Source organism: Cyprinus carpio, chromosome B19, assembly GCF_018340385.1.
Source record: "Cyprinus carpio isolate SPL01 chromosome B19, ASM1834038v1, whole genome shotgun sequence".
Taxonomy (NCBI): Eukaryota; Metazoa; Chordata; class Actinopteri; order Cypriniformes; family Cyprinidae; genus Cyprinus; species Cyprinus carpio.
The window spans coordinates 9192963-9206003 of NC_056615.1; the positions used below are offsets into that span (position 1 = coordinate 9192963).

General features: G+C 38.0%; 1 protein-coding gene across 4 annotated transcripts; it reads right to left on the reverse strand.

Moving 5' to 3' along the window:
• Nucleotides 1-1005: 1005 nt before the first annotated feature.
• On the reverse strand, nucleotides 1006-12915 carry LOC109057561 (serine/threonine-protein phosphatase 1 regulatory subunit 10-like). 4 transcript variants are annotated; one of them, XM_042745778.1, is made up of 19 exons: nucleotides 12789-12915; nucleotides 10831-12628; nucleotides 7598-7713; nucleotides 7431-7517; nucleotides 7214-7349; nucleotides 7065-7116; nucleotides 6893-6979; nucleotides 6630-6758; nucleotides 6008-6110; nucleotides 5733-5836; nucleotides 5521-5624; nucleotides 5253-5412; nucleotides 5016-5159; nucleotides 4575-4821; nucleotides 3886-3961; nucleotides 3561-3776; nucleotides 3336-3477; nucleotides 2448-2792; nucleotides 1006-2366 (listed from the first exon to the last, which is right to left on the reverse strand). In XM_042745778.1, the coding sequence occupies exons 3-19, from the start codon at nucleotides 7702-7704 to the stop codon at nucleotides 2242-2244; spliced, it is 2364 nt and encodes a 787-aa protein (XP_042601712.1). In that variant the 5' UTR covers nucleotides 7705-7713; nucleotides 10831-12628; nucleotides 12789-12915; the 3' UTR covers nucleotides 1006-2241. The 4 variants fall into 4 exon arrangements, with proteins under 4 accessions (XP_042601712.1, XP_042601711.1, XP_042601713.1 ...); XM_042745777.1 differs by having other exon boundaries at nucleotides 10831-10904; nucleotides 11108-12795; XM_042745779.1 differs by having other exon boundaries at nucleotides 11519-12795.
• Between the last annotated feature and the right edge of the window lie 126 nt (nucleotides 12916-13041).

Here is a 13041-nt window from a genome sequence, read left to right on the forward strand (position 1 = left end):
CACATACACTGTATATAACATTTATATTAATAAAATGTAAATATATTTAGCATTTTAAGTTTGTAATAATGTATTATATAATATTGTTATATAATTTTTTTGTATAATTTAATAGTATAATAAAATTATATAAAAATACATAATTTTATTACAATTATATATTATTAATAATAGAACATAATTTTGCATTTAATACATAACTATTTTGTAACAATCTTTACTGTCACTTTTGATCAATTTAATGTGTCTTTGCTGAAATAAAATCAATAAATCTCACTGACCCCAAAACATTAAACATTAGAATCCTTACATTTACATTTACTTACATTCTTACATTTATTGCAGTCCTGTTACCAAAATGAGTTACTTATCTGAATACATCTTGTTTGATTTAGTAATTTTCTTGAAACAAACATTAAACAAAAGAATGAATTCCTTGGAAATAAAAGAATGTAAAAGAACATTTGTCAACAGCAATCTAGTATAGCATCACGATCACAAAACTGCTTGGATGTTTTTATACACAGCAAAGACCTAGATATTTTCGGTAACATTTTTCCTCTACAGTGGCCGAGGAGGACACACTGAAAGCTCGTAAAAATTAAATGAACGTTACATAGGACAAATGAATTGCTGAGGTGTCCTTAACTCTAATTAATCCTTCCTGCACCTCGCACACAGGCAGAAATTCTCTGAAGCTGAAGTCAATATTTGTCCTCGAGGGCTGGGTGCACAGGCCACCCCTGATCACACACACTCCGGCAGCCATCTGCACCGACTCCGCCCTGAGAACACGGATCTGACAGACAGGAAGGCAAACGCAACCGCAAAGGACTGTTAGCCATCTGACCGCACTGCCATAAGAGGGGGAGGAGAATTCAGTGAATCCTAACGTAACCCTGTTTGACATTCAAACAACGAGGCATATAGACGTGAAAAAAGCAAACAGGCACTGAGAGAGAGTGCTCATTATATATTGACACTTGCTCCGAAAATAGAAAAAAGTTAATTTGAAAGAAAACCTTTATTAATTCACAAGTAGAAAAACACCTTACATTTCTGAATGTGCCTTTTATTGTGTTTATGTGGCGCTCTGACACATAGACATCTCTCCGACAACAATAGAAAAGCAAAATCATCAGACTTGTATCAAAATAAAATCATGGCAAAATAGCAAATCCAACAAAGAAAAAGAAAATCGAGTCCCACAAGAGACAATGGCCACTGTTTTCACAGAAAACACCTGAATACGTCTGGCCTTGATGATAGTGGTTTGTAGCCTGGGTTAGGCTCAGCTGAACACTGATAGAGCAGGACAGACCCACACGGGTCCGAGAACATGAACGCACAGCAAATCAAGCCACAGCATCAACATCACGAATTCTCCTGATTGTCACACTACACAGAACAACAGCTGATGTTTTTTTAGCAGGCTAGGATCGCTTTCCATCACAAAGTATCGATTCAAGTATTCAGTGGGACTTCAAAAATGCAAAAGGTAGATCTTCTGAATAGTATTAACCCCTTGCGTACATAGTATTTCCAATTCGGGGCAAAAAGTGAACATAATGCCAATTCATGAATACATTTCAGTGCTGCGGAGTATCTTTTTGAAACTAAAAATCGTGGACTGAAAAAACGAGGACTGTGTGTGAGGCAACTACACATTTCATAGAAGCTCTTCGATAGAAACCTGAAAATAAAACATCAAACAGTACAACAGCAGAGGGTCTGAATTCAACCAGAAAATCTTCAAATAAAAGTTCTGTGCTGTAACAACTTTTCAAAGCGTCGATTTCATTGATTTCAAAGAATGAGTGACGTGTGAATTATAATTTAGAGAACTGCACATCCAGTATCTTGGGTTTTTGCCACCAGGAGGAGCTTAAGGAACTGTTCGCCACTGGCTGAAGACAGTTATTTACATCGTGTCCTAGTGGTTCCAGAGTTATGTAGTACAATCTTTAGCAGTCAGGTCAGTGGTACACAGAATCGCAATAAAAATATACATATCCAGGAATCACTATTTACAGGTAGTCTCTTCATAGAGGATCTCAGATCTTCCCACAGCTTTCCAGATGAGGGAAAGTAGTGTAAAATGGAGAAGAAATATTAACGTTCAGATCCAATGAAGCAACTGTACAGTTGGAGGAAGCAGAGTTTCAGTTTCTGTCCAGGAGGCTCATTTTGAGTCCTGTTGCCCACTAGTGGTGAGTTCAAGGAACAGCAGTTTTCGGTGTGTTAGTGTCCGTGCTGGGGAGGAAGCGGTGGGCCGTTTACACCGGGGTGGTAAAAGGCACAGTTATTTTCATACCGACAATTTCCCTTCATCATGAAGTGGCGACACACCGGCCTCTTTGACATGTCTGAAATGAAACAAAAAGATTGCTATTTACATGCTGGCTTTAAATGCTGGAAAATGTAAAGTGTTAGGCGATCAAACTTACCGCCCATGTTGTTGTGTCCCCCACGTGGTCCTCCGCGTCCCCCTCGTCCTCTGAAGCCCGGGTCTCCTCCTCTCCCTCTCCCCCGGTGGAAGTGTCCTCCCCGGTGTGGGCCTCCTCTCATGGAGTCGTCGCCCCAGTAGTTGCCGTTGTCCGCCCCGCGGCCCTGTGGACCAGGTGGAGGACCCATCATGCGTGGACCACCGGCGTTGAAGGGTGGGCCGTGGCCGTGGGGAGGAGGAGGATGGTTGAAATGTGGTCCAGGGGGCTTGTTTGGAGGGAAACCACCATTCATGGGCATTGGCATGTTGTTCATGCCGGGGCCATGGCCAAGCAGACCCGTGTTCACTATGAAGTGAGGGAAACACAACATTAAATATGCTGCTTAACCATCATGCAGTTGTTCCTCAACAAAGCAGTGTTATGGTAAAAAAAAAAACTAATAATAAAAGGCTTCAGTTTATTGAAATAAAATGAACGCTATTAAATGAAAAACAAACTAAAAAAAAAAAAAAAAAAAAAATACTAATAAGTACCAAAATTACTGAAACTAAAACTGAAATTAAAGCTGAATAAACTAATAAAATCAATAAACTGAACTAAAAAAATAAATTAAAAAAATCACTAAAACAATGCTAAAATTAAAACCTTAGATATTAGAGAAATTAAATAAAATATAAAGAAAAAATTAGAATTAAAAAAATAAGAATAATAAAATAAGTGATTGAAAATGAACCTAAATAAAAATATTTTAAAAACATAGCCAAAAAAAAAAAAAAAAAAAACCACACAAAAAAATTATAAAGTAATTTAAAATACGATTAAATATTACAATAGTATATAAACAACACTAAGTAGCGCTGAAACAGTTGAAAGAGAGCAAAGACGTACTTGGTGGAGCATTGGCAGGTTGGTTCTGATTCTGATTCTGGTTCTGGTTTTGTTGCAGAGAGCCCAAAAGCTGCTTGATCTTATCTGAGAAATCAGGCTGTTTGATCAGGTCCTCTGGAGACTGGTTAGATCCCTGAGCACCCTGGAAACCAGAGGAGATGCTTAAAATAAAAGCCTTTGCGCATTCTCCTGGTAAATAACATATACATAGCCATTAAATCTTACCATGATAGATGAGAGCAGTTCCTGCACATTAACAGCGGGGTTATTACTGACTGGTGGGGCGTTGCCTTGCGCCTGAGGGCTGCGGCCGCTGTTGCCCAGACTTCCCATGAGGTTAGCTAGAACAGGAGGCAGCTTGGAGCTTTCATTAGAGCCTGAAGAGCCGCCGGAGGCAGCAGCGTCAGCCGGCTCCATGTAATTCTCCTCCATACTGCTGTCCTACAACACCACAGAGTCAAGAGGTCGTTAACACGCCACATCTGATACTTCAAAATCAAAGAAAAAAATGGAAGGGGAAAGCATATGAAAAGGTCATTGGCGGTCTTACCTCATCCAGTGGGATGAGACGAGGAGGCATGGGCTCATACGGCTCAGGGTCGGGTTCATGAGGACTGTCTGGAACACTGCAGAGAGAAAGGAAACAAACCATATATGTCCATTTAAAGCTCCTGAAGACATGTTTAACCCTGTTTACTTTATTCACCAATGTGGATGATTCATTTGTGCAAGTTTTTTTTTTTTTCAACATCTATTAAAAACTTTTTTTTTGATAAAGCTAAACAAAAAAAATTAGATGAAAAAATATTTTTAATGTTTTAAAACAAAATCCTAACAGGAAATAGATAAATAATAAATACTAAATCTGAAAAATAAATAAATAAATAAATAAATAAATAGAGTAAAAATAAATAAAAATTAAACAAAAATTAAAATGAAAACTGTATTTTTAAAAACTACAATAGCGTATAAATAATGCTAAAATGATTTTTGCATATCATTCTAAGTAGTAAATAATATCATGGCCCACTTTTCATAATCCAGTCAAATCCAATCGGATTCCCAGCCTACATGTGAGTCTTTATACACCATATTGTGGGCATTGAATGCTTTGCGAATGTTGTTTCATGCTATAAACGATCACTAAACGGGACACACTACATGAGAAAAGAAAGAATGTTTCAAAAGAAACTGAAACATCATTCAGTCATTTTTTTCTTCATCAAAGCATGGTCTGACCTCTCTTTGCTGAGGAAGATCTCCTGCAGAATGCCCATCTCTCGGTCTCTCTGGGTCATCTTCTCTCTGCTGCTGGAACCAGGAATGACCAGGCTGCCTATGAGGGTCAAAGGTCGTGGAGGAGTCCAGGTCACCCTCTCCTCCATGGTGTCGTGAGAATGACGACGAGCCATTTCAAACGTCTGCCTGTCCATCATCAGCTCCCGTTTGGCCGCCTCACCGAAGTCCTTAATTTTATTAACGTTCACTGAGACAGAGGGAAACAGAGTGATGATTATTATTGAACAAAACACACAAGTATTTTCAGGTATTACCAGTTTTATATTGTAATAATAGGAATCATTTTACTGTATTTTTTTATTGAAGAGACTTACAAACTGACAAACCTTACAAACCTCAAACTTTTGAACAGCAGTCTAAGTGAAGAAAGTGCTGCCTTACCTCTTTCTGTCTCATCCAGGTCAAAGTAGAAGTACTCTTTGAGATGATCCTCTTCCGCCCACCGAACGCTTTTCTTTTTCTTTCCTTTCTTAGTCAGACTCTCCTCCTCACCGCGAGGTTCAGCCAGAGCATTGGGTTTATCACCTAAAACACACAAAAAAAGGCATTTTAAATTAGCACATCCTTTCATACAGCTCTCAGTGAGGCTGTGGCCCATTTCTTTGCAGCAGGACTCACCGGTTTCCATGGCATCAGGGTCCTCGGTGGGCACGGGTGTGCCAGGCTGCTCCAGATCTTGGTTCTCATGAGGGGGAGTCTGAGATGAGGGCGTCTCAGGGGAAGACGGTTTGGCCTGTGTGCCCGAGTACGACTGCGGCCTGTTGTCAAATGGACAGGGCTGTGGAGCACAAGAGAGATGAGAGGAACAAAACACAGTTAGTGGGTCTGTGGGAAATTAAAATCCATGAAGCACAAACACAAATGAGGGTTGTCTGATGTGGCACACCTTGTTAGTGGTAGGGGAAACTGCTTTTGATTTCTTTTTCTTGATCTTGATGCCAGGTACTGGAGCGGAGTTGAGGGCATCCAAAAATCCAGTGGCTTCCATCGCTAAAAGGAAGAGAAATTCATATTAAGCACCAGTCGGAGAGGAAACCCTACTCTCCTTTATTGCAGATTATCATAATCATATTGCAGGTGCTGAATGGGCATACTCACGCTGTGGGGGTATAAGTTTGACTTTGATCTCTTTGGCAGAGTTGGGGGTGGTGTTAAGGGGCTTGTACTTCTTCTCCACTGGTGGTGCGTCAGTCAGCGATGTGCTGAATGAACAGCAGAGAATGTGTTTAATGATTCATTTTCAAACCCTCTGAAGTAAAACTGCATTCAAATTCATTCAAATCATCAATCAAATGAGAAGGGGCCCATCCTGGATTCCTGGATCATATGAACCTGTTCATTACTTGCGAGAAAGAAATGAAGTGTCCACTTACCTTGGTCTTTTGAGAAGAGCAGGCTTAATGTTGTATTTGTCTCCAAGTTGTGGTGCAGGGGGGGGTTTCTTTACAGGAACTGGAGCTGGACTCTCCTCCAAACCTGAAGACACAATGTTTAGAGTAAATGTAAACAGAATTTTTAAAAAATGTGTTACTGAGACATAAACAATTCTATTATAAATGATTATATATATATATATATATAGTTACAAAAATCATAAATTTAAACCCTAACAAAATAGTTTTTGATAAAGTTAATAATATTAAATATTATAAGTTTCAGTTAATAAAAGGAAAACTACATATAGCATTTTATATATATATATATATATATATATATATATATATATCTATATATATATATATAATATATAATATATATAATATATATATATAAAAATTTAAAGTACTAGAAAAAAAAGTTGAATAGGAATATTAAAAAATAAAAAAAGAGGAAATGTCACAAACAAAAAATGTAAATGTAATAAAACTTAATTAAAATAATGAATAAATACTAAAAACATAAAACAATAAAAATATAATAACAAAACCTAATTAAAAATATAACTAAATACTCTAATATTATATAAATGATACTAAAATAGCACTGGTGACTAACCTGTAGAGCGGATCTTTGCATGACTTGGGGCATAAGCTTTTGGTTTGTCTTTCTTCTCCTCCTCTGCTCCTTTTTCTCGGGGCTTCACCTCTGGACGCACTTTTCCATCCTCCTTTTTCCGTTTCTTGTCTGATGGAAAACAGAGTTGGGTTATACGCCAATAACGGGAACCTCACTTTCTAATAATTCAAGTTAAAAGTGCATTAAGTCTACTTTAACAAAAACAGAGTGACATAGAAGACGATGTTAACTGGAAACCCTACCATTGGGTGAAGCTCCACTAGAGACACTCTGAGAACGGATAATAGCCATCCAGCCTTCCACCAGCACTGACGCCAGCTTCCTCAGCTCTGAGAGAGAGAGAGAGAGAGAGTTCAAACCAGAGCTCTGGAAGACAGACTGTCCGGCACTGATTCATGGAACATGTGCTCTTACCTTCTGTCTCGCCGCTCTTGCTCAGATGTTTCACCAGCTTGGCTGTGTTGTTCTAGCAGAAGAAAAGATAACACACAGAGAGCAGGTGTTAGAAGACTGTGGGGGCATGCTTGTGTGTGAGTTTTATGGGCCATGGTGCGGTGAAGTACCTGTTTGAGGTGGTCCACAGTCAGGGGGAGTTTCTGCAGGGTGAGCAGTATGAGCTGCAGCAGGGGGGTGTTAGTGGTGGTCTTTGAGTAGGTGAGCCAAGAGTTCAACAACTTGTAGCCTCCAACTCGGATAAACCTGAGCAGAAGAGACAGAGTTAGGCATAACCTTGAGAACACAAAGGTTTCAAATGTTTCTTTTGATGGCTATTATTCTTACCGATTAAGTACATCATGTGACTTTGTCTGCAGTAAGATGTTCAGATACATGCATCTGCTGACCATTTTATGCGAGGCCTTCATGAGACTGTTTGAAAAGTTAAATGTTAGAAATACTATTAAAGGAATTAATGGTTTTTTAGAAAATAAAATCGAACAGCTTTTCACCTAAAGACTTTAGCAACTCCCTCAAGGCTTCGTAGCTCTCCATCTTTCCCAAGCAGAGCTTCAACTCCTTTCAGCACCTCCCTGGGGTCCACCGGGCCCACGGCCATAGCTCCTTACTGACAGAGGGAGAGAAAACAGGGGTTATTCATGTGCTTATGCCACTGGGGAAAATCCGGATATGGCATGAAATCACCCAATACTGAAATAATGAGATCATGGCACTTCAGGAGAGCTCACTGGAACAGCACAAGGACAAAGTTCATAGTAATGTACATTTACTAAGGCGACTGTGGATCTGAAATAAACTTCAAACAACAAATTCTGAAGACATTGGGAATGAAAACAGTCACATGACTACCAACGACATCACAGAACAGCTGCTGTCAACTCTGCATGTATGCATTCAAAGAACGGAGAGAAACTTATAAATGTTTTATATATTGTACTTAATCAGATACGGATGTATTATCAGTTTTCTGGCTCACACATCACAGTGCAATCATGACTACAGAACAAGTTGTGTGTGTAAAAAAAAAAGTAATGTCTTCCTTATTAAACACACTACTTCAAACAACAGTTGATTCATGTTTCATCTTTTGGAAAATTATGTTATTGTAAAATAAGGTGGGACTTAGATTATTACAAGAGCCCCAAAACTGTTAGGTAACAAGTATAAATAAATATTATACTCCAACCGACTACAAAGAATCCTTCCTGGTAAATAAAATGTTTAATATATGATGTCTGGTGGACTGTCAATATACTGGACTTACTGTTACTAGAAAAGGGCAGCTGCTACAACTGTTATAGTTTAACATCTGACTGCAGACTGAATTATACAGCGTTCATGTAACCAATCTTCTAGAATAATTGAATAAGTCTGTCACTTATTTAGTTATACGAGAAACTCAAACTGGATGACTGGTTATGTGAGCGCTGCATAATGTAGTTCATAATTTGAAATGATCTATGGTAAACATAAAAGTAAAATGTTATATTACATGTGTCATGTCACTGTCATAAACCCACCTGCTTTTTATATACACTGTACATTACCCAAAGTAAACATCACAGGTACAAAGGACATGTATGAGAATATAATGGCTGTGATCAGTAATGTGCATTCAGATTATTATATAATTTAAATAATAAGAATTATACAAGAACAGAAATAAAAAAAAAGATTTAAATTTAAGAATGCACTTGGTTTTTACAATTTATTTTATTAGCAATTAAGTAATATTGTAAAAATAGTGATGACCCTTGCAATCCTCCAGAAGTTCAATCGTAGCACAACTAATACCATTTATCACAAGTATTTCAAGAAAAACTAGGGAGGGCACAGTAAAAGTGTTCAAATGATTGACTGGATTTTCTTGTTTATCAGAAAAGCATGGCCACACGTCAGCTGTAAAGCACACAGGGACTCTAGCATTAATATCATATTTCCTTGTTAGACACTGCTGTGATCCTTCTGTCTATAACCTAACATCAATAGATAAAAGTTCCTATAATAAAATGAGATGTTTGTAAACACTTACACACCAAAACCTTTACTATATTATAAGTCACACTTATTATAAAGTCTGAAAACATGAAAAAATAGACTTTACCCAAATCCACAATTGTCACTGCTATGGGGTTGGTGGATATAAAATGTGTAGGATCCATTCTAGCTTACGTGTCTTTCAATATAATTTTAACACTTTAAATACTAATTTGATACAATGCACTTATTGTGTACATCCTTGTTTTTTCACTGTACTTATATTTTAAAAATAACTGCATGTAATTATTTTTGTAACTGCATTAACAGAACCTACCCGTGAACCCACCCTGACCTAACCGTACCAGTTTCCCACCTTAATGCTTTGCAATACACAATAAGTGCAATGCACCAAATAAATTCACAAGTAATAGAATATATATATATATATATATATATATATATATATATATATATTATATATTTTTATTTTTTTTTTTTTTTTTTTTTTTTCTGCAAGTACATAGTAATTAAATACACCTAATATAAAGTGGGACCAACGTGTATAATAATTTTAAACAGTAAGCTTTAAATATTTTCCAATAATACTGCAGGTTTTAAAATCTCAGTACATTAAATGGATCTTTTTTATTTATGTTTTCATGTTTTAAGTATGTTTTATGTATACAGAAGTCTAGAACCACTAGGTGATTTTTTTTTAAAGTGCATAAGTGGCTTTGCGAGTCTATTTCCTCATTATAATCTTTTATTTACATTTTTTTAAATATGTAATATTACCTGCTAAACACATACTTCCCCAATAATGTTGACAATTGTGTCCATATTTTGGCCCCAAAAAAAGTGTTAAATTAATTTGAATGATTATAATAATTTTGAATATAATGTAATGTGAAAAAAAAAATCAGGAAATGAAAATATAATGAAGGAAATAGACTCTGAAAGACTTTACTCTTGTGGATCAATATCCAGTTGCAAGAAACTCAAGTAAATAAGTGCATTATCACTAAGGGTTAACTTAAGGGGTTTTGTGCAACTGAGCACAAGACTTTCTAAGTTGTATGTCGCCACCATGTGGTTATTTCTAAATATACACAAATACAGAAACAGTGTATTTGCCACGCAGCAAAAAGAAATGCAAGTATCAAATGTGATCAAGATATATTAAAATACAGAAACAATTAGAATATATGCAATAAAAACGGTACATTATTAGAAAATAAAAATGAGATGGACATATGCCAATGATAATAATATCTGACGTAGTTAAAGGTAATTACAAAGAGATGGTGAGGGCAGAGTGTTTCTGGTCGAGAGAGAGAGAGAGAGAGAGAGAGAGAGAGAGAGAGAGAGAGAGAGAGAGAGAGAGAGAGAGAGAGAGAGAGAGAGAGAGAGAGTGAGAGAGTCACGTGATATGTCCTGCCCACGCGGAGCAGTAGCGAGTATTTCTGCCTCCAGCTCCTCTCACTACAGCACACTCGACTGGACACCGGCGACACCAACCAACTAACTACAGCAGAAAATGAACAACGGGACGAATTACACAGGAAATAGAAATATATATACAGCGAACGTATATAGATTTTTACGACTGTTAAGCATGCAAGTGTTTAGCAACGTTTGAATTCATGTTTTAAATAATTTCCAAGACAGTGAGAAAGGTCTACTAATGTCGAAAAATGAGAATTTACTCACTTTTGATCGTGTTAGAAATCAGGTTTTGTCTTACCCGCAACACTGTTGTTGAAGAACTTTTTATAGTCACAACCGAGCTCCTTAAACACGGAACAATACACACAATTCCTGGAAACGTCACAGTGGTCATAACAAACAAGAACAAGTCAACAAGACTGTACATTCACTGGAGAGAAAATATTATAACAGTGTATCTGTCAGGTTTCTGATGGGATGCAGAGGTGAAGAAACATTTAGTTTTAACTCTTACAGTAACATTACACCCTGTCCTGTATAAGACTGCAGATCAAGTTCAACACCATGTCACCTACTTTCACTTTTTAATCGGGAGTAACATAAACAGCTGGCATCTTTAAGCAAATAGCACGATGGTTTTGTGTTGTAACTCGTCAACACAAAGCATCTAGTGTTGTTCTGACTAAAGGCCAGCAATATGAATTTCTGCATCTGCTCAATAGTGGCCACATGAGGATTTGATTCGCCATCTGTCGAAGTCTCCCTCTCATATAGCAGCTGACAGCGGCTCCTCTGATTGGCTGAAGTCTGCGGTAAACCACGCCCACTATCTTTAACCGCTTGTCTTCGTGAACGGTTGCCCGGTCGCCATCTTTGAATTCCAACAAGTTTTTAAAAACACAACCCCCGCCTGGCATTTGTCTTGCTCGGTTACAAAGTGCTACTATATTTACCCCGCTAACGACTCACGGATATTAAGACGATACCTCGAGCTGTATATGGGGATGATGGCGACGCGGGACAGCCGTTCCGAGCTACAGCGTTTCCCGTAGATCCAGTCAGAAAAACAAAGCCACCATTGCCTCGAGTGATCCGAGCAAAGGACAACCCGTCCGCCATTTTTAAGCAAAGTCGACAAGACAAATAATACCCTATCTACGCACTCGTTAAGCACACAAACCAAAACAAAATGCAATCTTTATAGTCAGACTGCTATGCATTTTATAATTGCCTAGGGAGGTTTATTTCAACTAGCTCAACGGGTATCAAGTTCCGCAAACTAATAACAATTAACGACATTATTATGAACAAAATGTTGCATTTCAAGTCTTTTTTTTCTCTCTGTTCGGCTAAATCCACAGGCGCACTTGGCAATCTTTATGTGCAGATTGCGTTGATTGTTCCAGTGAGCTCTCCTCTGAAAAGAATGCAGTTTATAAAAAGCCCCAATTGAATACTGTCACTTCCTGACTCTGCCTATGGCAATCTTTATGTACAGATTGCTTATTATTCGATGGTTTATCGTTACTTTAATAATGATTAGGATTGCTCCGTCTCACACACAAAGAGGAGCAGGGCGTTGAAGCTGCTGCTCGGCTTTGCGGTGTGAGCTCATACACTAGTCTCGCTTTATCTCAGCATGCTGTCTGCTTCTAGAAACCGTGGCGCATTTAGGTCGCCACGCTCGGAACTTTTAATCTCTATTTATATCTGGAATCATTTTCAACACAGACAACTGCTCAACTGTTACGTAGTTTCGATTCAAATTGGTTTGAAAGAACACTTACTATTAATACCTCTCCTCTGCGTCTCGGGTTGCTATTAATATATTGTGCTTAACAGCAACAATTTTCAGCTTTTTAACAGTTTAAGAGAACGTAAACTGTCATGACTTTAGCATTATTGGCTGAAAAATGGCATAATGGGCGGGATTGTAGTGGCTGAAATTGAGCTTTTCCTTCTTGAACAATCTGGAGCAAAAAAGTAGTAAGCGAATGTCCGTTACTCGAGTAGAAAAAATGGGTTTTTTGGGCTTTGATCTTCGCACACAGTTGAAAAATCCTCGACGCCAGATCTTCACTGAGACTGACTCAGACCTGAAACGAAACAACAACACAAAGAGACGTTAGACAAAAGCGAATGTTTGGCGGCGGAAATCCAGACAACGATCAAAAAGTCGTTTTTGCCGATAAAAACTGAGGTGGTAGCTTTTAAATCGCAAAAAGGTGGAGAACCGTCCTCCGACGTGACACTTACCTCAGACAAATCCAGGAATGCTCTAGAAAGGGTGGGACTCGGTTTATATAGTTCTGACGTTTTTCGCGTCATCATAGGCTCGCGCATGCGCGCGCACTTGTTTCTTTCCACAATATGGAGTTGATGAACACGCGCTCCTCTAGAAACGACCTTCTTCTGTGTGTTCAAGGACGAGCCCATCCCCCACTCCGGTTTCCGGTTATTATACGTGCTTTCTATGCAAAGCTAATCATTAATTTGTTGGAATTTCTAA